Source organism: Erinaceus europaeus, chromosome 2 (assembly GCF_950295315.1).
Source record: "Erinaceus europaeus chromosome 2, mEriEur2.1, whole genome shotgun sequence".
NCBI lineage: Eukaryota > Metazoa > Chordata > Mammalia > Eulipotyphla > Erinaceidae > Erinaceus > Erinaceus europaeus.
The window spans coordinates 42,629,315-42,656,121 of NC_080163.1; the positions used below are offsets into that span (position 1 = coordinate 42,629,315).

Genomic DNA, 26,807 nt, shown 5'->3' on the forward strand with positions numbered 1-26,807 from the left:
GACTTCGATCCGCAGAGGTCAAGCCAAAGTAAACTGTTTCCCATTTTGCCCCGCCCACTTTCTTTGTGCTGATTGGTAGTTACAGGATCCGCTATCTGATTGGCTGAGAGAACGCAGCGCGTAATTTAAAATGTTGTATCAGTAACAAAGCTGCACCACTCGTCTGCAGCAGCGCTCACGAGTGGCGGAAGTGAAGGTTCCACTGCGGAGACTGAGTGAATTTGTAGCCGAAGATTAGTGTCCCTTGTTTGGGTAAGTGTGGGCCTAAGCTGTAGCACGGGGAACCAGCTATTCCTCCTTTTGTGGAATAGGCTGTTAGAAAACGGGTCTGCCACTACTCCCCCCCCCTTTTTTTAAATTAAGATCTTTCTATTACATAAACTTACCTGAACTAGAGAGAGACAAGCAGAGCACCACTCCCTCCCAAGAGGCGCCAGGATCAGACCGGGAACCTCAGGCATGCAAGTCGGATGTTCTGCCACTTGACCCTTCCATTTAACCCCGTCTTAGCAGTGAGGAGGTTAAAAAAAGATGCTCCTGACACCACCTCCACAGCCAGCTTGGATTGCAGCCTTCTGCTCTTAGAACCTAATATTCATTCATTCCTGCTCGTGGCAGACAGGATGCAATGGCTAAACAATTCTTCGATAAGTGGTTGCAGTTGAAGGAGGAAAGAGAGCAAGGAATTCAGGCGGAGTCCAAGGTGTCCTGGGGCCAGAGAACTGTTTCTAACCTAGAATTTGTAACCCCCTTTCTGCTCTGTAATGTTCAACTAACTCCTTTTCCTTTCTTGGCTCTTTTTAGACCTAAGCAGCCCCTGCTGTCATGTCGCAAGGGATTCTTTCTCCGCCGACCGGCTTGCTGTCTGACGAGGAGGTCGTAGTCTCCCCCATGTTTGAATCCACAGCTGCAGATTTGGGGTCTGTGTTCCGCAAGAAACTGCTGTCAGAGTGCTCTGTCATCTCCACCTCCCTTGAGGACAAGCAGCAGGTAAGGGAGTAGGAGAGTGGCTTAGAGGCAGAAAGAGATAATCCTCAGCCTACTGGTTGTCAGCAAAAAATAATAGGAAGTTGGTGGGCATATAGCATAATGGTTATGCAAAGAGACTTGAATGCCTGAGGCTCTCAAGTCCCAGGTTCAATCCCCCACATAAGCCAGAGCTGAGCAGTGCTCTGGTAAAAAATAAATAAATAAAAATAAAAATAATGGGAAGTCAAAGACGGTTCCTAAGAGTCAAAAGTAATTCAAATCAAAATTAAAAACATGACCAGTAAACACAAAAACAAAACAAAAATGTGTATGTGTATACCCATCCATAAAAACCGATATTTACATTGTATTAATAAGTAAAGGGCAGGGAGACAACATAGTGGTTATGTGAAAGTACTATCATTCCTGAGGCTCCTAAGGTCCCAGGTTCAATCCCCTACACCGTCATAAGTCAGAGCTGAGCAGTGCTCTGGTAAAAAATAAAAGTAATAGGAAGTCAAAGACATTTCCTAAGAGTCAAAAGCAATTCAAATCAAAACTAAAAACATGACCAGTAAACACAAAAACAAAACAAAAATGTATGTGTGTATACCCATCCATAAAAACTGATATTTACGTTGTATTAATAAGTAAAGGGCGGGGAGACAACATAATGGTTATGTGAAAGTACTATCATGCCTGAGGCTCTTAAGGTCTCAGGATCAATCCCGAGCAAGACCCATAAGTCAGAGCTGCAATGCTCTGGTCTCTATAATTTTCTCTCATTAAAATAAATAAATCGAAAGTAACAATAAGATAACCTCAAGTGCATTCTGTCAAATCTTTTTTTTTTTTTTAATTTTTTATTAAAGAAAGGATTAATTAACAAAACCATAGGGTAGGAGGGGTACAACTCCACACAATTCCCACCACCCAATCTCCATATCCCACCCCCTCCCCCGATAGCTTTCCCATTCTCTATCCCTCTGGGAGCATGGACCCAGGGTCATTGAGGGTTGCAGAAGGTAGAAGGTCTGGCTTCTGTAATTGCTTCCTCGCTGAACATGGGTGTTGACTGGTCGGTCCATACTCCCAGTCTGCCTCTCTCTTTCCCTAGTAGGATGGGTCTCTGGGGAAGCTGAGCTCCAGGACACATTGGTGGTGTCTTCAATCCAGGGAAGTCTGGCCGGCATCCTGATGACACCTGGAACCTGGTGACTGAAAAGAGAGTTAACATACAAAGCCAAACAAATTGTTGAGCAATCCTGTCAAATCTTATAAGAATAATTATCTCAGGAGTCGTGAGTTGGGCTGTAGTGCAGCGGGTTAAGCGCAGGTGGCGCAAAGCACAAGGACGGCATAAGGATCCTGGTTTGAACCCCGGCTCCCCACCTGCAGGGGAGTTGCTTCACAGGCGGTGAAGCAGGTCTGCAGGTGTCTGTCTTTTTCTCCTCCTCTCTGTCTTCCCCTCCTCTCTCCATTTCTCTCTGTCCTATCCAACAACGACAACAGCAATAATAACTACAACAATAAAACAACAAGGGCAACAAAAGGGAATAAATAAATAAAATAAATATTTTTTTTTGTTTTTAATTATCTCAGGAGTCAGGGTAGTGCAGTATGTTAAGAGCATGTGGCACGAAGCGCAAGGACTGGCATAAGGATCCTGGATCAATCCCCGGGCTCCCCACCGACAGGAGAGTCACTTCACAGTCGGTGAGGCAGGTCTGCAGGTGTCTTTCTCTCCCCCTCTCTGTCTTCCCCTCCTCTCTTCATTTCTCTCTGTCCTATCCAAGAACAAGGACATCAATAATAACTACAACAATAAAACAACATAGACAACAAAGGGGAATAAATAAATATATCTTAAAATAAAAAAAAGAATAATTATCTCAGGGGCCAGGTGGTAGCACAGCAGGTTAAGCGCACATGGCGCCAAGCGCAAAGACCGGCATAAGGATCCCAGTTTGAGCCCTTTTCTCCCCGCCTGCAGGGGAGTCACTTCACAAGCAGAGAAGCAGGTCTGCAGGTGTCTATCTTTCTCTCCCCCTCTCTGTCTTCCCATCCTCTCTCCATTTCTCTGTCCTATCTAGGAACAAGGTCATCAATAATAACAACAATAATAACTACAACAATAAAACAACAAAGGCAACAAAAGGGAATAAATAAATAAATCTTTAAAAATGAAAGAGTGGTCCGGGAGGTGGCGCAGTGGCTAAGGCACTAGACTGTCAAGCATGAGGTCCCGAGTTCAATCCCTGGCAGCACATGTACCAGAGTGATGGCTGGTTCTTTCTCTCTTCCTATCTTTCTCATGAATAAATAAATAATTAATTTTTAAAAAAAGAATAATTATCTCAGGGGCCGGGCAGTAGCACAGCAGATTAAGCGCATATGGCGCTAAGCGCAAGGACCGGCATAAGGATCCCAGTTTGAGCCCTTTTCTCCCCACCTGCAGGGGGTCACTTCACAAGCAGAGAAGCAGGTGTCTATCTTTTTCTCCCCTTTCTGTCTTCCCCTCCTCTCTGTCCTATCCAACAACAATGGCAACAATAATAATAACAACAACAACAATAAACAACAGGGGCAACAAAAGGGAAAAAATAGCCTCCAGTAGTAGTGGATTCATGGTGCAGGCACCGAGCCCCAGCGATAATCCTGGAGACAAAAAAAAAAAAAAAAAAGAATTATCTCTCCTTCACTCTGAGGTCAGCTATTAGTAGATGGAACAAGCATACATGTTTTATTTCTAAATATACATACTAGAGTGAGTTCCACTTTAGACAGTGAAAGAGAGAAGGAAGATAAGGCACCGCTCCAATACACGAAGTGCTGTGGATTAAATCTGGAGCCTCAGACATTCAAGTCCAACAATCTACCAGTTGAGCTATTTTTCTTATTTTTTTAAATTTTTTAAATTATTTATTTCCCCTTTTGTTGCCCATATATTTTTTATTGTTGTTGTAGTTACTACTGTTGTTGTTATTGATGTTGTCGTTAGCTAGGACAGAGAGAAATGGAGAGAGGAGGGGAAGAGAGGAGGAGAGAAAGATACCTACAGACTTGCTTTACCACCTGCTCTTGTGAAATTTTTTAAAAATATTTATTCCCTTTTGTTGCCCTTGTTTTTATTTTATTATTGTAGTTAATATTGTTATTGATGTCATTGTTGTTGGATAGGACAGAGAGAAATGGAGAGAGGAGGGGAAGACATAGGGGGAAAAATAGACACCTACAAACCTGCTTCACCGCTTATGAAGCGACTCCCCTGCAGGTGGGGAGCCAGAGCTCCAACCAGGATCCTTACATCGGTCCTTGCACTTCACACCACATGTGCTTAACCCTCTGCCCTACCACTTGACTCCCTTGAGCTATTTTTCCAATTTGAACATAAAGGTTTTATATCAACTATAGCTTCCATTTATGGAATATTTTTGCTAGGCTGAGATTTCTCAGTTATAGCATTATTGATATTTGGGATCACTTGATTTTTTAAAGATTTTTATTTTAATGAAAGACATACAGAGAGAGCAGAGTACTATTCAATTCTTGCTTATGGTGTTGTCAGGCATTAATCCTGGGACCTCTAGGGCTTTAGGCATGGAAGTCTGGTGCATAAACCACTGTACTGTCTTCCTGGGCTTACATACTTTTTATGACACTATTCTCTACATCCCAAGATGTTTAGTACTGTTCATAACCTCTACCCATTAGATGTTAGCAGCACATTCCTACTTGTGATACTCAAGAAACCTCTTCTGACATTGCTAAATATCTCTTAGGAGAGAAGTGGTCCTACTGAGGACAGCTCTGCTCAGAAATCTTTTATATAAAGTGTTTTAGGGAGTTGGGTGGCACGCAGTGGGTTAAGCGCGCGTGGCGTAAAGCGCAAGGACCAGTGTAAGGATCCCAGTTCGAGCCCCCAGCTCCCCACCTGCAGGGGAGTCACTTCACAGGTAGTGAAGCAGGACTGCAGGTGTCTGTCTTTCTCTCCCCCTCTGTCTTCCCCTCCACTCTCCATTTCTCTCTGTCCTATCCAACAACAAAGACATCAACAACAATATTAACTACAACAATAAAATAAGAACAAGGTCAACAAAAGGGAATAAATAAATAAATAAATAAATAAATATTTTTAAAGAAGTTTCACAAGAGCAGAAACTTTGATAATCTACTTTACTATGTATGATCAAAGCCTCTTTAGAGCTCCTGGGTTATAATAGGTGCTCTAGATATCTGTTGAGTACATGATGCTATTATTAACTCCATTTCACAGAGGGGACCAAAGCAAAGAAAATTTAAAGAATTTGTACAAGGTCTCATAGTTATTAAAAGATGGAATTGAGAAAGTAATAGGAAAGTCTGTATGGTTTGAAATGATTATGGAACCAAAGAGTAATTGCATAAAAACATTTGAAGTTACACAGAGGTTGTGCTGTTAGCATGATTCCCAGGAATTGTGCTGTATTTGCCCTGTCTGCTTAGGAGTGATTGCTGAAGAGTTCTGGAGGTGGCACAGTGGATAACGGCTTAGACATCAAGTACAGGATTCTGAGTTCAACTCCTGGCAACTCGTGTGTGATGCTGTGGTGTTCGCACACACACCCCCCCCCATTAACAAATCTTTTAAAAATATATAAATAAAATTGTGACCTGCAAGGTAATGCAGTAACTGGAACTTTGGGATGAGGTGCCAAGTATTAACCCTGATATCACATATGCCAGGATGATAATCTGGTTTCCTTTCTCCTCTCTGTCATGTGAACAAATAAATCTTTAAAAGCATAGTAGTGATGATAATAAAGAGGTAACTGCTAAGATTAATCTATTGTTCTGGTCTGGAATTCTTCCACAGGTTCTATCTGATGATAATACAGAGAAGGTGAAAGTATACCTGAGGGTCAGGCCCTTGTTGCCTTCTGAGATGGAACGACAGGAGGACCAGGTGGGTGACTGAGGGAAGATTCAAGGTAGAATAATGCAGCACAGAAGAGGTTTCTAGGAGTAGTTGCTTCTGTGACAACTATGTTTTCTCCCTTCATAGGGTTGTATCCAGATTGAGAATATGGAGACACTCACTTTACGGGCACCCAAAGACTCCTTTGCTCAGAAGAGCAACGACCGAGGAATTGGACAAGCCACCCACAGATTCACCTTCTCCCAGGTATAGAGGTACTGGTCTGTCCATCAGGGACCAACAAATAGTAGCAGTTTTACTCCCTTTTTAGACCATTTTTACCAGAGCACTGCTGAGCTTAGTTTTATATATATGTAAATATATATGTATATAAATAAATATTTATTTATTCCCTTTTGTTGTCCTTCTGTTTTATTGTTATAGTTATTATTGTCGTCCTTGTTGGATAGGACAGAGAAATGGAGAGGAGGGGAAAACAGAGAGGGGGGAGAGAAAGAGAGACACCTGCAGACCTGCTTCACCACCTGTGAAGCCACTCCCCTGCAGGTGGGGAGCTGGGGGCTTGAACCGGTATCCTTACACTGGTCCTTTCGCTCTGCACCATGTGCGCTTAACCCATTGCGCTACCGCCCGACTCCCTATTTTTCCCTTTTGTTGCTCTTGTTTTTTATAGTTGTTGTAGTTATTATTATTGTTGTTGTTATTGTCGTTAGATAGGACAGAGAGAAATGGAGAGAGGAGGGACGATAGAGAGGGAAAGAGAAAGATAGACACCTGCAGACCTGCTTCATTGCCTGTAAAGCGACTCCCCTGCAGGTGGGGAGCCGGGGGCTAGAACCAGGACCTTTACGCTGGTCCTTGCGCTTTGCACCACGTGCGCTAACCCACTGCTTTACCGCCTAACTCCCTCAACTTCGTTGTATGCTGGGGATTGAGTCTGGGGTATCAGAGCCAGAACCTTGGGCACTAAAGTCTTTTTGCATAACCAGTGTGCTATCTCCCCAGCCAGAAAGCTTTTTTCTTGACTATGATTTCCTTATATTTGTATGTGTGCATTTTTGGGGACCCTTTTTATGAACATTAATTGCCAACAACTCTACTATTAATATTGTTATTGTCTCTGTTTCTTGTCAAGGATACTATGGATCAGTAAAAATAATGTTGCTTAGTAAGTTCCTCAGTGGTAGACTTCATTGCTCCGTTTATCTTCAAAACTTACTTTTTTTTTTTTTTTTTTTTTTTTTTACCAGAGCACTGCTCAGCTCTGGTTTATGGTGTAAGGGTCTGAACCTGGGACTTTGAAGCCTCAGGCATGAGAGTCTCTTTGCATAACCATTATGCTCTCTACCCCCACCCAAAACCCACTATTTTTTTTTTTTGCCTCCAGGGTTACTGCTGGGGCTCGGTGCCTGCACCATGAATCACTGCTCCTGGAGACCCCCCCCCCCTTTTGTTACTCTTGTTGTTGTAGCCTTGTTGTGGTTATTATTGTTGTTGTTGATGTCGTTCGTTGTTGGATAGGACAGAGAAAAATGGAGAGAGGAGGGGAAGACAGAAAGGGGGAGAGAAAGACACCTGCAGACCTCCTCCACCGCCTGTGAAGTGACTCCCCTGCAGGTGGTGAGCTGGGGGTTCCAACCGGGATTCTTAACGCCGGTCCTTCCACTTTGTGCCATGTGTGCTTAACCCACTGTGCTACCACCCAACCCCCCAAAAGCCACTTTCATGACACATCCCACTGTGTGTATAGCATCAGACTTAGTGGATTATTCATCTTTACTTATTTGCTAATTTAAATGAAAGATTAACAGATTAGTTGGAACCTCAGTTTTTGGGAAATAGCTGATAACCTTATAGAAAATAGCTGATAACCTTATAGAAAGAAGCTACTTGGGGCCAAGTGGTAGTGCAGCAGGTTAAGCACGCATGGCACCAAGCGCAAGGACCAGCGTAAGGATCCTTGTTGAGCCCCAGCTCCCCACCTGCAAGGGGTCGTTTCATAAGTGGTAAAGCAGGTTTTGCAGGTGTCTATCTTTCTCTCCTCTCTGTCTTCCCCTCCTCTCCTGATTTCTCTTTTCTATCCAGTAATGACAGCAATAGTAAAAACAACAACGATAAATAACAAGGGCAACAAAAGGGGAAAAAATGGCAGCCAGGAGCAGTGGGTTCGTAGTGCAAGCACCAAGCCCCAGAAATAACCCTGGAGGCAAAAACAAAAAACAAAAAAAACAAGAAACTACTTGAATAGTTTCCAGAACCAACTATCTAAGGAGAGATGCTACAGTCAGTAGAAGATGATGGGGCTGTGTGGTAGCATACCCAGTTAAGCACACATAGTACTACTATACACAAAAGACAGATGCGAGGACCCGGGTTCAAGCCCCCATTTCCTACCTGAAGCAGGGATACTTCACAAGTGGTGAAGAAAGTCTGCAGGTATCTATCTTTCTCTTTCCCTATCTTCCCTTCCCAATACTACTACTACTATTATTATCTTTATTTATTTATTGAATAAAGACAGCCAGAAATCAAGAGGGAAGGGAATAATAGAGAGGGAGAGAGTCAGAGAGACACCTGCAACACTGCTTTACTACTTGCAAAGCTTTGCCCCTGCAGATGGGGGCTAGGAGCTCGAACCTAGGTCCTTGTGCATTTTAATATGTGCGCTTAAACAGGTGCACCACAACCCAGCACTTCTCCTCCACTTCTCAATTTCTCTCTGTCATATCAAAATAAATAATAAATTGAAAAGATGATGAAGCATTGATCTCTGAAAAACATCATCTTTTTCAGATCTTTGGACCAGAAGTAGGACAGGCATCCTTCTTCAACCTGACTGTGAAGGAGGTGGTAAAGGATGTACTCAAAGGGCATAACTGGCTCATTTACACATATGGAGTAACAAACTCCGGGAAAACACACACAATTCAAGGTGCGTAGTATGCTTCACAGGACTGCTGATTGGCAGACAGAAATGTTTTCTCTTTTTTTAAAATTAGTTTATTTATTCCCTTTTGTTGTCCTTGTTTTTTTATTGTTGTAGTTACTATTGTTGTTGTTGTTGATGACATTGTTGGATAGGACAGAGAGAAATAGAGAAAAGAGGGGAAGACAGAGAGGGGGAGAGAAAGATAGACCTGCAGACTTGCTTCACATCTTGTGAAGCGACCCCCCTGCAGGTGGGGAGCTGGGGCCTCAAACCAGGATCCTTACACTGGTTCTTGTGCTTTGCGCCACCTGCGCTTAGCCCGCTGCGCTACTGCCCAACTCCCCAAAAATGTTTTATCTTTTCATGTTCTCATTTGGGAGAGAAAGGTACTTACCTCAGGTATTCATATGCCTCCAGGTACCATCAAGGATGGAGGGATCTTACCACGGTCCCTGGCTCTGATCTTCAACAGCATTCAAGGCCAACTTTATCCAACACCTGATCTGAAACCCTTGCTCTCCAGTGAGGTAATCTGGCTAGACAACAAGCAAATCCGGCAGGAGGAAATGAAGAAACTCGCCCTCCTAAATGGAGGACTCCAAGAGGTGAAGTGCTGGTATCTGTGATTATGGGACAGGACAGGGACAAATCTCTGGAATGCTTTATACTTATCTTCTCCCTGGGTCCCTCCAGGAGGAGCTGTCTACCTCACTGAAAAAGAATGTCTACATTGAAAGTCGAATGGGTACCAGTAGCAGCTTTGACAGTGGTGTAGCTGGCCTGTCCTCTACCAGTCAATTTACCAGCAGTAGCCAGTTGGATGGTATGTATCAGCACTGGGTTTTGCGCCAGGTAACTAGGAACCCACTTCCTGTCCCCCCCCCCCCCCACAACAGTTATTTAGGGGTATAGACAGAGGGTGCAACCTGAGCTCTGCCTTCTGGCATTCCGCCAGTGGTACTGATACCCTATATATTGACTTCTTCTCCAGAAACGAATTACCAATGGGCACAGCCAGATACTGCTCCTATAAGTGTTCCTGAAGGCATTCACTTCTCCATCTGGATCTCCTTCTTTGAGATTTACAATGAACTCATCTATGATCTGTTGGAACCTCCTTCTCAGCAGCGCAAAAGGCAGACTTTGAAGTTGTGTGAAGATCATAATGGCAATCCCTATGTGAAAGGTATGTTGAAGCAGGAGGGCTGGCATGAATCTTAGAGGGGTTTTGAAGAGAGGCTAGGTCAGTTTATTGTTCTTTTCTTATGTATGACTTTTTCTCCTTGGCCTCAGATTTTTTTATTTTATTATTTTTTTTATGGCTTCAGATCTTAATTGGATTCATGTTCAGGATGCTGAGGAGGCCTGGAAACTCCTTAAAGTGGGTCGTAAAAATCAGAGCTTTGCCAGCACCCACCTAAACCAGAACTCTAGCCGCAGGTAAGTGGGTTATGAGAGGCAACCCTTTCACTGGGTTCCTGGAAGTACTAATCCTCCAACTGGTTAAAGAAGCTATGAAGTAACTTTAAATTTTTTTTTTTTTACTTTCAGTCACAGCATTTTCTCAATTCGAATCTTGCACCTCCAAGGCGAAGGAGATATAGTCCCCAAGATCAGCGAGTAAGTTTACCCATTTAGAAATTTGGACTTCTTGGCAATAAATGGCAGTGGAGGAGGGTGGGTATAGGATATCCTCAGAGGAATTACCTGTTAAGAGTCTTACTCTCTGAGCTGGCAAAATAGCTCACTTAGGTACTGCTTTGCCATGTGCACAACCCAGGTTTAACCTGGCCCCCAACACCTTGAAGGAAGCTTCAGTGCTGTGGTCTCTTTCACTCAAGTCTTACTCTCCTTCAGGTGTAGATATTTTTGGTGGATCCTCCCTGCCCCAGAACTATATATTAAGGGCTGGAACACTCTTCCTGTCCTATCTGATATAATTCTAGGTTGTCACTCTGTGATCTGGCTGGCTCAGAGCGCTGCAAAGATCAGAAGATTGGTGAACGACTGAAGGAAGCTGGAAACATTAACACTTCACTGCACACCCTGGGCCGCTGTATTTCTGCCTTGCGCCAAAACCAGCAGAATCGGTAACTTGTTTTTTGTTTGTTCTTAGTTGGCAAGTTTTTAAAGACAAGCTGTGGCTAGGATGGCCTGGCACTGTGGGTACTAAAAGGGCATGCCAAGGGCTGAAGTTGATAGTTCTTTCCTCTCTGGTTCCTTACCAGGTCAAAGCAGAACTTGGTTCCCTTCCGTGACAGCAAATTGACTCGAGTGTTCCAAGGCTTCTTCACAGGCCGTGGTCGTTCATGCATGATTGTCAATGTGAATCCCTGTGCATCTACCTATGATGAGACTCTTCATGTGGCCAAGTTCTCAGCTATTGCTAGCCAGGTAAGAAGCTGTAGTAAGTGGATGGTTGGATTTACTTTGGGCTAGAATTTTTTTTTCTCCCACAGGGTTATCTCTGGGGCTCCTGTGCCAAACAACAAATCCACTGCTCCTGGCGGCTTTTTTTTTTTTTTCGTTGATAGGACAGAGAAACTAAGAAGGGAAGTGTGGTGATAGAGGAGATAGACTCCTGCAGTACTTGGTTCACTGCTTGTGTAGCTTTCCCCTGCAAGTAGGGAGCAGGGGTTCAAACCCCAGTCCTTGCACAAGATAACAGGTGCGCCACCACCTGCCCCCCTGGGCTGGGATCTTTATCAAACAAGCTACTAGGGTCTAGTTATGAATTCAGTTAATTTTTATTTTTTTAAATATTTATTTATTCCCTTTTGTTGCCCTTGTTTTATTGTTGTAGTTATTATTATTGTTGTTACTGATGTCATCATTATTGGATAGGACAGAGAGAAATCGAGGAGGGAAAGACAGAGGGGGGGAGAAAGACAGACACCTGCAGACCTACTTCATTGCTTGTGAAGCGACTCCCCTGCAGGTGGGAATCTGGGGGCTGGAACCGGGATCCTCACTCTGGTCCTTGGGCTTTGTGCTGCCTACGCTTAACTGCTGCGCTACTGCCCTACTCCCTCAGTTATTTATTTATTTTCCCTCTTTAGCTTGTGCATGCTCCACCTGTGCAGCTGGGTTTCACATCGCTGCATTCATTCATCAAGGAGAACAATCTGCAAGCATCTTCCAGCTTAGAGACAGGAGCTAAATTAGACCCAGACTTCAGTGGAGACATTGAAAATGAAGCTGACATCTCCACGTATAACAAAGAGGTAAGAATATAAGAACTGTGGTACAATAGCTTAACCACTATACATTATCCATGCTGCCTTACAGATGAGCCTGTGCCTCTTTGGAGCATGGGCATCAGACCACCTCTGACCCCGTATGTTCCATCTAGGAGCTCCTTCAGGTGGTGGAAGCCATGAAAGCATTGCTTTTGAAAGAACGGCAGGAAAAGCTGCAGTTGGAGATACAGCTCCGTGATGAAATTTGCAATGAGATGGTGGAACAAATGCAACAGCGGGAACAATGGTGCAGGTACCTGTCACCTGGGAAATAAGATTAGGATGAACTTGTTCCTCAAGATCTGTCTTCTAAGTTCAAACCTTTGTCACTTCCCTCTTCACTTTCTGACAGTGAACATTTGGATACCCAAAAGGAACTATTAGAGGAAACATATGAAGAGAAACTAAAGATCCTCAAGGAGTCACTGACAGGCTTTTACCAAGAAGAGCTTCAGGTGAATTGCCCTGTACCACCCCCAACTGATTACTCAGATTCCCATCACTAGCTTGCCTGAGGTAGAGTTTGTAAACTTTGGTGGGAACAGGAATTATGTAATTAACTTTTTTCTTTGCCCTATAGTGCTTACTGTATTTTATGTCATACATGGTTGGCGAGTTAAATGTTCAGTTGGCCAGGGAATGATACAAATGCTAACAAATAGGTTTTCAAGGCATAAGTATTAATAAGGCTTTGCTCTGTCACTCTTGTATTTTATTATATTTGTTGGACTCTGAATGGAATCATTCTTTTTCTTAGGAGCGGGATCAGAAAATTGAAGAGCTAGAAGGTCTGTTGCAGGAAGCCAGACAGCAGCCAATGCCCCATCAACAATCAGAATCTGAAATGACTCTACGGCGATCACAAAGATTGGCAGCTTCTGTTTCTACTCAGCAGTTCCAGGAGATTAAAGCTAAACTGGAACATTGCAGAGCAGAGCTAAATGCAACCAGTGAAGGTAAGGAAGAAAAGGCAGTAGACGTAACAGCAGCTCATGTAAGAGCTATTTTTCAAACACCAACTCCAATATAATTTCCTTAATTCTAGCATGCATGTTAGCTTAATGTTTGTTTGCTGTAAAATAAAGTTGCATTTTCTTTCCTTCAGAGCTACAGAAGTATAAAAAAATGTTAGAACCACCACCTTCAGCCAAACCCTTCACCACTGATGTGGACAAGAAGTTAGAGGAGGGCCAGAAGGTAATCGCCTATTACCAGTGCTCTTACCTAAGGGATTTGCCAACAGTTCATATCCCTAGTTTATGTGGAACAAGCATTTTTCCTCAGTCCTGTAGAGTGGCTATTTCATTCACCTGTCTAGCTTTTCAAATGGCTATCTTACTTCTCTAGATCATTATCCTAATTGATTTAGCCAAAATTTGGCTCCTACTCATTTTCCAGAATATAAGGCTGCTACGGACAGAACTTCAGAAACTTGGCGAATCTCTTCAGTCAGCAGAAAGAGCCTGTTGCCATAGCACAGGGGCAGGAAAACTTCGCCAAGCCTTGACCATTTGTGATGACATCTTAAGCAAACAGGTTAGGATAGCCTTTATAGATCTTCTCATCTGAATTGAAGTTTGTTTGCTTTCTTGAAAAATCCCATTCACTAAAGTACATGGTATTATGCTAAATAACCTTTAAGCATTTTATTATTATTTTTTAAATATTTTACTTTCCCTTTTGTTGCCCTTTTTATTGTTGTTACTGATGTCGTTGGATAGGACAGAGAAATGGAGAGAGGAGGGGAACACAGAGGGGGGAGAGAAAGATAGACACCTGCAGACCTGCTTTACCACTTGTAAAGCGACTCTCCTGCAGGTGGGGAGACAGGGGTTTGAACCGGGATCCTTATGATGGTCCTTGCACTTTACGCCACGTCCACTTAACCCACTGTGCTACCGCCCAACTCCCCCTTTAAGCATCTTAATAGCCCTTTTATTTCCTTGATATACTAGACAAAAATGTGTTTTCTTTAACATCATTGATTTTCCTTAGGACCAGACCTTGGCTGAGCTACAGAACAACATGATGCTGGTAAAGCTGGACCTTCGGAAGAAGGCAGCCTGCATTGCTGAACAGTATCATACTGTGCTAAAACTCCAAGGTCAGCCTTCTATCAAAAAACGTCTTGGTGTAGATCAGGAAAATCAGCAACCAAACCAACAGCCTCCTGGAAAGAAGCCATTTCTTCGAAACTTACTTCCCCGAACACCCACCTGCCAAAGCTCAACCAACTGCAGCCCTTATGCCCGGATCTTACGCTCACGACGTTCTCCTTTACTCAAATCTGGGCCTTTTGGCAAAAAATACTGAGGATGTCAGATGTGCATTCATTGTCCTGAGGTGGGTCAGCATCACTGTGTACCTCTAACTGTCCAGAATGCAATTCTCAGACATTATATTTCCCTTTTTTGTAATATAATCAGCCTATGTAATCTCACACCTTTTGTTCCTCATTGTTTCTATGCACACAAAAATGTTATATATAAAATAAAGATTATTCACATTTTTATTTGAATTCCAAATTCAACAATCATTAAGACATTATAAAAGGAACAGAAAGAAATAAATAAAAAAAGACCTTGAATAGGAATGGTAAATAGTGCATAGCTAACCTAAGAAATGGATTCAGAAGATATTAGATACTCTTAAGTTTATGGGTAACAAACATCTGTTCTAGAAACAGGAATAAAAGGCTGAGCCCTGAGCTCATAGTAGTCCACAGCATTTACTCATCACAGCAGACATCAGTCATAATACCTTTTACCAGGTACACATGCATGGGCCTGAATCCTCACCCCCAACAGAATAAAACTAATTCAAGAAAAAAGAAACCACACAATTACATAAAATAGTATTTATTAAGACAGCTTGAAGTGAGTTTTATTCTCAAAAGTTATTCCCAGGTGTCCATAAAATTAGTCTTATATCCTTGCTTTGTTTTAGTGATTATAGCTACCTATAAGATCTGTTGCCTTCAGGGCCATCAACAGTCAATGTTCAGTGACATTCTTTTCTCCCCTCTTATACAACTTTAGTAAGTTATTTGAAAGCTTCTAGGAGACTTAAAAAGAAAAATGCCTTTCCTACAGTCAAAAACAAATGTTTAGCTCACTCCAGTTAAGCCTGATCTCTGACATCAGAATAATCATGCTCAGCAAACCCAAGAACAAAATTCTGTCTATCCAGTGCTCTGACCTTCCTATGGTACTCAGTCCCCCTTCTGTCAGCAGAGGTTGGGGTAGTAGATAGTTCTTCCTTTCTCACTAACACTGCTGGGCCTGGCAGTGTTAGTTAAACTTTGTTCTTGTAGCAGTGCCTATGCTAAAGTGCTATTAAAAGGATATTTTTCGGAGGGGGTGGGTTGGGGAGACTAAGAAGAAGGCGAAGGTGAATTCACTTTCTTAACGAAAGGGAGAAAACACAATGTCTGTTCCTGCCAGAATTCTTCATTAGTTGGTATCTGAAAGTGAATATTATAAAATGTTCTCAAGGATCCGTTTGCACCTGTCCAAAGAACTGGGATCCATAGAACAGATGTGGCCCATCTTTACATGGAAGTAAGGCTTAATATGGATCTGACAATGTGCTGGCTTGAAAGTAGCCAGCTACGGTGTGACTGAAGACAGGTTGAGTGGAGACACTCTGCGTGTGGGTGTGTTGTTAGCAGACAGTGATGCTGGGAGGAAAAAGGGAGCAGGCATCTCAGTGGAGGGAGTTTCTCCTTGGTTCCGAAGCTGCAGGATTTGTCGTAGCAAAGCCTTACCCTCTTCCCGGGTCTGAAATAAAGATAATTCTTTAAAAAAATATATCGAAAGCTATTCCCAAAATTACATTATAAAATATTAATAAAAGTTCCACACATTAAGGCAGACTTTCCACTAAGTTCTTAACATACTTTCCATCCCCAGATCATGGTAAAGATCAAAGCCTAGAATCCAAACACTGTGTTAAAGCTTTCAGACTCACATCATTGAATGCACAACATTTTTGGGCACAAGTTGAAGCTTCATCCCACAGCTTGCACTTAAAATAGTACTGTGCCAGATAGCGAAAAGCAGTGCTCTCCTCTAAGTGTTCCACTATTTCCTGAAGAGGGAAAGAAAAAAATGAGAAAAGTGGAATAGTTCATAGGATACAGTTTGTACCTTACCAAACAATGATTCAAATCCTGGTATTACAGCAGCAGGGGAAGCTCCATGGGTGGTGGAGCAGTACTGTGATGCCTTACTCTCTTTTTTCTCTCTTTTTTTCTGCATAAGACAGATTGAGAGGGGAGAAAAGAGGGAGAGATAAAGACAGACTCCTGCAGACCTGCTTCAGTTGTGAAGTGAACCCCACCCCACCCCCTGCAGGTGGGGAGCTGGGGGCTCGAACCCATATCCTTGTGCCAGACCTTGCGCTATGTGCACTTAACCCAGGGCACCACTGCCCAGCCCCTATCATCCTCTTTCTATAATTTTTTTTTTTCTTAGCAGAGCACCACTCAGCACTGGTTTATAGTGGTGTGGGGGATTGAACCTGGGATTTTTGGAGCCTCAGGCATGAGAGTCTCTTTGCATAACCATTATGCTATCTACCCCCACCCCCTAATTTCTTTTTACATGCTCATGATACATACCCCACATGAGTAGATATCTTGGATATATTTAATATAACACTGTGCAGCCTGTTCTGATTCAGTTAATTGTTCATGAAGTCTACAAAAGAAATTAAGTATGAATCAGACTGCAAAGCAAACTGGTAACAAAAAGTAAAAGCATATGGCACATAAAAAATGACAATTCATAAATAAGAACACATCTTAGCATAAATGACACTGGGATTCAAATAGTTTTATCCCCTTGCCACCAGGACTTCACTGAAGTTTTATATATGATGAGATGAATGCACCATTCCTGGCAGATTTTTTTTTTCCAGATAGAGAATAAAAGGCAGACATGGGGGGGGAGAGAGCGAGCAGAGACACCACAACAGTGTTTCTCCACTCACAAAGCTGCTCCTTTGTGTGGTGGGTCACACATTTTACGGTGTACATTCTACTAGGTAAGCCATCTTCCAGCTCCCAGAACTCAGAGTTCTAGAGCACAGATATAATTTTAATTTCATCAAAGCTTAGAATAAGTACTCTGTTACTGAGAGAAAGTAAACTAACACACACTTACAAAAAATGCTCTGGTATTACTGAGCTATGGAAAAGACACAAGCAGTTCAGGTTTTCCCTCTAAGAATTCAGAAGAGAATTGGCAAGAATGGGAAGTCGGACGGTAGTGCAGCGGGTTAAGCACACATGGCGCAAAGTGCAAGGGCCAGTGTAAAGATCCTGGATCGAGCCCCCCAGCTCCCCATCTGCAGAGGGGTCGCTTCACAGGAGATGAAGCAGGTCTGCAGGTGTCTATCTTTCTTTCTTCCTCTCTGTCTTCCCCTCCTCTCTTCATTTCTTTCTGTCCTATCCAACAACAGCTATGACAACAAGCACAACAACAAGGGCAACAAAGTGGGAAAAATAGCCTCCAGGAGCAGTGGATTCATAGTGCAGGCATCGAGCCTCAGCAATAACCCTGGGTGCAAAAAAAAAAAAAAAAAAAAAAAAAAAGAATGGGCAAGAATGAAATTACATTTAAAAAGCTCTCTGTGGGAGTTGGGCTGTAGCGCAGCGGGTTAAGTGCAGGTGGCACAAAGCGCGAGGATCATCATGAAGATCCCAGTTCGAGCCCCAGACTCCCCACCTTCAGGGAAGTCGATTCAAATGGTGAAGCAGGTCTGCAGGTGTCTTTCTCTCCCCCTCCTCTTTCCTATCCAACAACAACAACATCAATAGCAATAATAATAACTACAACAATAAAACAAGGGCAACAAAAAGGAATAAATAAAAATAAAAATTAAAAATAAAATAAAGAGCTCTGAGGGAGCCAGCCTCAGTGTAGCAGGTTAAGCGCACATGGCACAAAGGGTCCACCTTAAGGACCCTGGTTCTAGCCCCTTCTGTAGGGGTTCACTATACGGGCAGTGAAGCATGTCTGCAGGTGTCTATCTTTCTCTCCCCCTCCCTGCCTTCCCTTCCTCTCTCCATTTCTCTCTGTCCTATCCAACAATAGCAATAAACAACAAGGGCAACAAAAGGGGAAAAATAGCTTCCAGGAGCAGTGGATTTGTAGTGCAGGCACCAAGCCCCAGCAATAACCCTGGAGACAAAAAAAAAAAAAAAACTCTTTGAAAGATGAAAGACAACTACTGGATGGTTTCACTCGTGAAATCTAGAGATTTAAAACACATGAAGTTTGGGGGGAAAAATGTTTCAAAGACTTGGGGGCCAGGTGGTTGAGTGCACATGTTACAGTGTACAAGGACCTGGGTTCGAGTCCCCAGCCCCCACCTGCAGGAGGAAAGCTTCACAACTGGTAAAGCAGGGATACAGGTCTCTCTCTGTCTTTTTACCTCTCTTATCAACCCCTTCCCTCTCGATTTCTGGCTGTCTATCCAAATAAATAAGTAAAGGTAAGTAGAAAAAAAAAGAAGAAGGATTTAATAAAGACTTGTAAGAACCATGGTGGTTCTCTTTGGGAGGTGGGAAAATGGGGACACAGAACTTTGCGGGTGGGTGTGGTGTGGAGCTATACAGTGCAATCTTACAATCTTGTAACCTATTAATCACAAATAAATAAATAAAAAGTTGAGTATCTTGGGAGGCAATACATTAGATAGGTCTTGGACTCTCAAGCATCAGGTCCCAAGTTCAATTCCCAGCATCATACATACTACGATGAAGCACTGGTTAACACTTTTAAGAAGAAGCTCTTTCGCTATAATTTCTGAGTTATACCTAAAATATTTGGGCCTTATCAAGAGATTGATACTTTCAATAGTTTTCTTAGGCTACTCTGACATAAATACTTCATTTCTTTTCTCACAGAATTCCATTGTGCCGCATAATTCTTTTTCATTGAGGGTGAGAGACAGAATGAGAAACAGACACCTCCAGCACAGCCCCACGGTGCTTTAAGCTTCTCTCATACAGGCAGGGACAAGAGACTTAAATCCAGGTCTTTGTGCATGGTAACACATGTGCTCTCCCAGGTGAGTCACCTAGCCCCTCTCAAATTATTCTTGATCCCTTGCCTAACAGGAAAGCAATTCTCCTTCAAATAGAAGGGGACTTCTCTCAAGTAAAGATGCCTAAATTTCGGGGGCCGGGTGGTGGCACAGTGGGTTAAGAGCACATGGTGAAAAGCACAAGGATCAGCTCCAGGATACCGGTTCAAGCCCTGGCTCCCCACCTGCAGGAGAGTCGCTTCACAAGCGGTGAAGCAGGTCTGCAGGTGTCTGTCTTTCTCATCCCCCTCTCTTCCCTCCTTTCTCGATTTCTCTCTGTCCTATCCAACGACAGCAATAGCAATGGCAACAACAACAACAAGGGCAACAAAAAAAAAAAGGGAAAAAATACTTCCAGGAGCAGTGGATTCATAGTGCAGGCACAAAGCCCCATAGATAACCCTGGAGACAAAACTAAACAAACAAACAAACAACAACAACAAAAGGCTAATTTTCACCAGTTTTCCATACACCATGTGATACTGTCATATTAATGTTGGATGATGAATAAGAGAGGCTCTAGAGCATGAAGGATCATCCCAAGAAGTAAATAAAGATAGTTATACTGTTTCACTTACTTTGCCAGTTTCACCAAAGCCATTTTCTCCACATCTCCAACGGCATAAGCTCTCCAATAGCACTGTTAAAAATTTAAACCAGTCACTTTGACCATTATTTCTTGTATCATGACCAATCACAGAAAGGCTTGGGTCTCACAGCCCTCCCAGAATGCAAGACATTTTATTGGGTCTGACTAATCTAGGATACTTTCCTTGATACTGACTTTCCTAATATCATTGCAGTTTTGCTTTGTAGCCCATATACCTATAGCCATTCAGATATTCCTATGGAGATAGGTATGAAGGGAAATTAGAGCAAAGATAACCCAGCCCTCATACAAACAGCTTATTTTCAACCAAATTTTCCATGTTTTCCAGTTTCAAGTACCTTTTTGGCTTCTACTAGTTGATTGAGTTTCTCATAACATTCTCCAAGAGCGACCAGCATTCTAGAATCATTAGGCCTAAGGGAGACGGAGAATAGGCAGTCTAAGCAACAATTTAACAAAATAAATTAAAATCCTCCCACTAGGAACCATCACCACCATTATCCAGGGTTATCGTTGGGGCTTGGTGCTGGCAATATGAATTCACAGCTCCTGGAGCCACCTTTTTTTTTTTTTTTTTTTGACAGGACAGAGAAATTGAGAGGGAAAGGGAGCTACAGAAGAAAAAAAGATAGGCAGGCACCTGCAGACCCATTTCAATGCTCATGAAGTATCTTCTCTGAAGGTGGGGAGCAGGGTCGAACCTGGATCCTTGAGCATGGCGATATATACACTTTCTTTAAATTCCTTTTTTAAAATATTTATTTTCTCTTTTGTTGCCTTTGTTTTTAATTGTAGTTATTATTATTGTTGTTATTGATGTTGTTGTTGGATAGGACAGAGAGAAATGGAGAGAGGAGGGGAAGACAGAGAGGGGGAGAGAAAGACCTGCAGACCTGCTTCACCACTTGTGAAACAACTCCCTTGCAGGTGGGGATCCTGGGGCTCGAACCGGGATCCTTAAGCTTGTCCTTGCGCTTGGTGCCACGTGCGTTTAACCCGCTGTGCTACCACCCGACTCCTGGTGATATACACACTTAATTGAGTGCACCACCTCCTGGCCCCAGAGGACTGGTCTTTATTTCAGTGCTATATATAGTTATATTATTTTTGTACTCATGATTACTATATAACATACTGGCTGCAAAGTAAAATTGACACAAACAATCTGGAAAAAAGGGCAGTTTCTCAAAAAACTAAACATAGAACTATATGATCTAGTAGTACCACTTCTGGGTAGCTATTTGAAAAAATGAAAGAAAGAAAGAAAAGAAAGAAAGAAAGAAAGAAAGAAAGAAAGAAAGAAAGAAAGAAAGATTGATTCTGAGGATTGTATGGTGGTCCAGGAGATGGCACAGTGGATAAAGCATTAGACTCTCAACCATGAGGTCCCAAGTTCAATCCTGGCAGTACAGAGTGATGTCTGGTTGACTGGTTCTTTCTCTTACTTCCTATCTTTCTCATTTAATACATAAACAAAATCTTAAAAAACAAAAAAGGATTATATGCACTAAGATATCTGCCACATTATTCACAATAGTTAAGAAATGGAAGTAATGTAAGTGACCAATGATAGACAACCAGATCAAAATGTGATGTATATACATATACACAAGTTCAGCTATAAAAATAAACTGTGAGGGGTGGGGGTATACCATAATGGTTATGCAAAGACACATGCCCAAGGCTCTCAAGTCCCAGGTTCAATCCCCCACACTGACATAAGCCAGAGCTGAGCAGTGCTCTGGTTAAAAAAATAAAAATAGGGGTAGAGTGGTGGTGCACCTGGTTAAGCGCATGTTACAATGTGCAAGGAGCCAGCCAGGTTCAAGCCCCCAGGCCCCACTTGCAGGGGGGAAGCTTCATAAGTGGTGAAGTAGGGCTGCAGGTGTCTCTCTGTCTCTTTCCCTATCTTCCCCTCCCCTCAATTTCTGGCTGTCTTTATCCAATAAATACAAATAATTTTAAAAATAAAATAAAATAGGGAGTCCGGTGGTAGTGCAAGCGGGTTAAGCACATGTGGTGCAAAGCGCCAGGAATGGCGCAAGGATCCTGGTTTGAGCACCTACAGGGTAGTCGCTTCACAGGCGGTGAAGCAGGTTTGCAGTTGTCTCTTTCTCTCCCCCTCTGTCTTCCCCTCCTCTCTCCATTTCTCTCTCTGTCCTATCCAAACAACGATGACATCAACAACAATAATAATAACTACTACAATAAAAACAAGGGCAACAAAAAGGAAAATAAATAAATAAGTAAATAAATATTTAAAAAAAAATAAATAGGGCAGAGGGTACATAGCATAATGGTTATGCAAACAGACTCTCATGCCTGAGGCTCCAAAGTCCCGGGTTCAATCTCCTGTACCACCATAAGCCAGAGCTGAACAGTGTTCTGGTTAAAAAAATAATAAATAAATAAAAATAAAATAAAATAAATATAAATATAATGAAAAAGAAAGTGGGGGTAGACAGTATAATGATTATGCAAAGAGACTCTCATGCCTGAGGCTCTATAGTCCCAGGTTCAATCCCTCACACTACCATAATACAGAGCTGAGAAGTGCTCTGGTAAAAAATAAATAAATATCCCCCACACCTATGGACATCTAATCTTTGACAAAGGGGCTCAGACTATTACATGGGGAAAGCAGAGTCTCTTCAACAAATGGTGTTGGAAAAAATGGGTTGAAACATGCAGAAGAATAAAACTGAACCACTGTATTTCACCAAATACAAAAGTAAATTCCAAGTGGATCAAGGACTTGGATGTTAGACCACAAACTATCAGATACTTAGAAGAAAATATTGGCAGAATTCTTTTCCGCATAAATTTTAAAGACATCTTCAATGAAACAATCCAATTACAAAGAAGACTAAGGCAAGTATAAACCTATGGGACTACATCAAATTAAAAAGCTTCTTCACAGCAAAAGAAACCACTACCCAAACCAAGAGACCCCTCACAGAATGGGAGAAGATCTTTACATGCCATACATCAGACAAGAGTTTAATAACCAACATATATAAAGAGCTTGCCAGACTCAACAACAAGACAACAAATAACCCCATCCAAAAATGGGGGGAGGCCATGGACAGAATATTTACCACAGAAGAGATCCAAAAGGCCGAGAAACACATGAAAAAATGCTCCAAGTCTCTGATTGTCAGAGAAATGCAAATAAAGACAACAACGAGATACCACTTCACTCCTGTGAGAATGTCATACATCAGAAAAGGTAACAGCAGCAAATGCTGGAGAGGGTGTGGGGTGGAAAACAGTCTGGAGAACTCTCAGAAGGCTAGAAATGGACCTACCCTATGACCCTGCAATTCCTCTCCTGGGGATATATCCTAAGGAACCCAACATATCCATCCAAAAAGATCTGTGTACACATATGTTCTTGGCAGCACAATTTGTAATAGCCAAAACCTGGAAGCAACCCAGGTGTCCAACAACAGATGAGTGGCTGAGCAAGTTGTGGTATCTATACACAATGGAATACTACTCAGCTGTTAAAAATGGTGACTTCGGGGGTCGGGCGGTGGCGCAGTGGGTTAAGCGCACGTGGCACAAAGCGCAGGGACTGGCGTAAGGATCCCGGTTCGAGCCCCCGGCTCCCCACCTGCAGGGGAGTCGCTTCACGGGCGGTGAAGCAGGTCTGCAGGTGTCTATCTTTATCTCCCCTCTCTCTGTCTTCCCCTCCTCTCTCCATTTCTCTCTGTCCTATCCAACAACAAAGCAACGTCAACAATGGCAATAATAACCGCAACGAGGCTGCAACAACTAGGGCAACAAAAAGGGGGAAAAATGGCCTCCAGGAGCGGTGGATTCATGGTGCAGGCACCGAGCCCAGCAATAACCCTGGAGGGAAAAAAAAAAAAATGGTGACTTCACCGTTTTCAGCCGATCTTGGATGGACCTTGAAAAAATAATGTTGAGTGAAATAAGTCAAAAACAGAAGGATGAATATAGGATGATCTCACTCTCAGGAAGAAGTTGAAAAACAAGATCAGAAAAAGAAAACAGAAGTAGAACCTGAAATGGAATTGGCATATCTCACCAAAGTAAGACTCTGGGGTGGGTGTGGGTGGGCGGGGAGAATACAGGTCCAAGAAGGATACAGAGGCCCTAGTGGGGGTTGTATTGTTATATGGGAATCTGGGGAATGTTATGCATGTACAAACTATTGTACTTACTGTTGAATGTAAAACATTCATTCCCCAATAAAAAATAAATAAATAAATAAATTAGATAAATAAAAAAAATGAAAAAGAAACTGAGAACAGAGATGTAATTCTGTGGTAGAATGTATGCCTCAAATGTATGAGGCATACATTCTGCATTTCCAACAACAAGAACAAACATGAAATTTTGCCATTTATAACAAACTGAAAAGAACTCAGGCAGATTAGGTGAAGCAAAATAAGCCAGAAGGAGAAAAACAAATATTGCATAACTTCACCTATATGTGAAAAATAAGGAAACAAACCAAAACAGAAATAAACCAGTACACTCTGAAAACAGAACTGAGGTTACCAGACTGGAAAAGGGCAGGGAATGGAAGCCAGAGCAGAGAGAAGTTTCTGGGTGTCACTGGTTAACAAATAAAAATACAACTAGCAATTAGATTTATAAGAATGTTAATTCTTACCACCACTATCCTCTCAATCTCCTGCAAAAAAAAAGAGAGAAAACACAAAATGGCCAAAAAGCACAAGGCTCTAAGAATCTAACTAGGTGCAGGGGAGATAGCATAATAATTATGCAAAAGACTTTAATTTCTGAGGCTTTCTGAAGTCCCAGGTTCAACCCCCACACCACTATAAGCCACATTGAGCAGTGTTCTGTATCTCTCATTAGGAAAAAAAAAAGATTGGGGGTCGGGTGGTAGCGCAGCATGTTTTGCTTCACAGGCGGTGAAGCAGGTCTGCAGGTGTCTGTCTTTCTCTCCCTGTCTTCCCCTCCTCTCTCCATTTCTTTCTGTCCTGTCCAACAATGACAGCAATAACAATAATAATGATAAACAATAATGGCAACAAATGGGAAAAAGGTGGCCTCCAGGAGCAGTGGATTCATAGTGCAGGCACCGAGCCCCAGCAATAACCCTGGAGGAAAAAAAAAAAAAAGACACACACACACACACACACACACACACACACACGAATCTAAACTATTCATTGTGATTTAGCTTTCAAAAGAAAGAGACTCAACTCTTCCTACAATAAATACACTGTCAAGTGGACAGACTTACCGAAGCTGGTGGGCCCGTCTATAGTAATAAAGGCAGTAAAATGGCATCTTAAGGATTTCATATGTCTGTCCAAGGCCATACCAGGCTCTGTAGTCACGTTTATTGACCTCAATAGCATGTCTGAGAAATGGAAGAGAGACTGGTAAGAGGACAGAATCAAGGTTAGCAACATGTCCAGACTCAACAGAGGTTCCTAACATGATTCCAATATTGTCCATCTTAACCTATAACTAGAAGCTCACCTATAAGCTTGAATAGCAGCAGATGTATTTTTCATTTCCATGTATTCATGTCCCATCAATGTCCAGGCCCCAAGATAACGAGGATTCAACTTCAGAGCTCGCTGGAAATATAAGGCTGCTTTCTCATGCTGTGAGCGCAAACTATAATAATTGCCTAGTTGAAAAACAAAAATATGAGTAACTAGAAAGGAAAAAATAAAATGTCACAAACATATATAACAATACAAAGAGTGAAGATTAAACCATAATCCAGCCACTCTAAGTCCCTACAGAAAAGCCAAAATCACACATAAGGTTTCACACAAATCACTATATTTTCCTTAGAAAATATATTTCATTTATGACATCAACATGGTTTACAAAAAAAGTATTCCATTACTGTAAATTTTTTTTCCATTTTCTTAATACAGGCAGGGAAATTCTAGCATATACTTTGGATTGGTAGTTTTCTCACTGTCCTTTACAGTCTAGGAGTTTAAGAAAGTTAAAAAGGTACAGCTGGAAGCTCCACTCTCACAAGGATATATTACAGTGGTCTTGAAAAGGCTTTAAAATAAAATCCAGGCCAGCAAGATAGCTCACTTGGATATTGCGCTACTTTACTATGCACATGACCCAGATTCAAGTTGAGCCCCCACCACACTGGAGGAAGCTTCAGTGCTGTGGAGTCCCTCTCCCTGTCTCGCTTTCTATCTGAAAAATTCAGCATGAAGCAGTTATGCCCCAGTGAGGAACACACACCCACAACCACATACACCACCATCACTCACACATAGAATAAAATATACAGACTTTTAACAAAGCATAAAATGTTCTTCGAGGGGGCCGGACAGTTGAGAGAACATACTACTACATACTACATGCAAGAATCTGGGTTCAAGCCTCTGGTGTGTGTGTGGGGGGGAGCTTCACAAGTGGTGAAACAGTGCTGCAGGTGTCTCTCTGTCTCTCTCCCTTTTAATCTTCTCCCCTCTCAATTTCTATCTCTATCCAAGATAAATAATTTGCAAAATATACCTAAAAAAAGAAAGAAAATGTACAAAAAAAAAACAATCCTGATAGCACAGGAAAGTTCTTCACCGTCTGGCCTTTTTGGTATATTCTAACTCCCACAGCATATTTCAGAACACTGAACTATTTCATTATTTCAGTGAAATGTCTCTTTCACACTTCATTGCTTCTACACTACAATGCCCTTTTTCCTGGTTCTTCTCCCATGTTGAGTTTTTTTCTTTTCCTTTTCCTTTCCTTTTTCCTTTCCTTTCCTTTCCTTTTCCCTTCCCTTCCCTTCCCTTCCCTTCCCTTCCCTTCCCTTCCCTTCCCTTCCCTTCCCTTCCCTTCCCTTCCCTTCCCTTCCCTTTCCCTTTCCTTCCCCTTCCCCTTTCCTTTTCTTTTTTTTTTTTTTTAACCAAAGTACTATTCAGCTCTGGTTTACAGTGATTGGAGGACTGAACCTGGGACTTTGGAACCTCAAGCATGAGAGTCTCTTTGCATACCCATTATGCTATCTACTCCCACCCCCTTATTGAATTATTTAACTTTTGCTCAAAGGGACTTCTCTAA

General features: G+C 42.3%; 2 protein-coding genes across 3 annotated transcripts in view; one reads left to right on the forward strand and one right to left on the reverse strand.

Annotated features, from left to right (window-relative positions):
• The first annotated feature begins 9 nt into the window (after positions 1 to 9).
• KIF20A (kinesin family member 20A) lies at positions 10 to 14,573 on the forward strand. The gene is made up of 19 exons (XM_016185755.2): positions 10 to 252; positions 805 to 990; positions 5,825 to 5,914; positions 6,014 to 6,133; positions 8,681 to 8,819; positions 9,234 to 9,421; positions 9,510 to 9,639; positions 9,808 to 10,002; positions 10,145 to 10,256; positions 10,368 to 10,436; positions 10,763 to 10,906; positions 11,045 to 11,210; positions 11,876 to 12,040; positions 12,169 to 12,308; positions 12,408 to 12,510; positions 12,813 to 13,011; positions 13,161 to 13,252; positions 13,454 to 13,591; positions 14,051 to 14,573. Exons 2-19 carry the CDS (start codon positions 826 to 828, stop codon positions 14,366 to 14,368), a joined length of 2,673 nt encoding a protein of 890 aa, XP_016041241.1. The 5' UTR covers positions 10 to 252; positions 805 to 825; the 3' UTR covers positions 14,369 to 14,573.
• Positions 14,574 to 14,897: 324 nt separating this feature from the next.
• Positions 14,898 to 26,807, reverse strand: part of CDC23 (cell division cycle 23) — a 34,376-nt gene continuing 22,466 nt past the window's right edge. For both annotated transcript variants that reach the window (XM_060178840.1, XM_060178834.1), the window contains 7 exons: positions 25,245 to 25,398; positions 25,003 to 25,122; positions 20,096 to 20,171; positions 19,726 to 19,787; positions 16,677 to 16,755; positions 16,025 to 16,144; positions 14,898 to 15,834 (listed from right to left, as the gene is read on the reverse strand). In XM_060178840.1, the coding sequence (XP_060034823.1) occupies positions 15,664 to 15,834; positions 16,025 to 16,144; positions 16,677 to 16,755; positions 19,726 to 19,787; positions 20,096 to 20,171; positions 25,003 to 25,122; positions 25,245 to 25,398 (782 nt within the window). In that variant the 3' untranslated portion in view covers positions 14,898 to 15,663. The remainder of the gene's footprint in view (positions 15,835 to 16,024; positions 16,145 to 16,676; positions 16,756 to 19,725; positions 19,788 to 20,095; positions 20,172 to 25,002; positions 25,123 to 25,244; positions 25,399 to 26,807) is intronic.

Excerpts from the sequence above, each read along its gene's own strand:
- KIF20A (XM_016185755.2), top strand. The coding sequence starts at position 826 with ATGTCGCAAGGGATTCTTTCTCCGCCGACCGGCTTGCTGTCTGACGAG. Across the intron at positions 6,134-8,680 it reads ACAGATTCACCTTCTCCCAG|ATCTTTGGACCAGAAGTAGG; the intron begins GTATAGAGGTAC and ends CATCTTTTTCAG. Across the intron at positions 10,907-11,044 it reads CGCCAAAACCAGCAGAATCG|GTCAAAGCAGAACTTGGTTC; the intron begins GTAACTTGTTTT and ends GTTCCTTACCAG.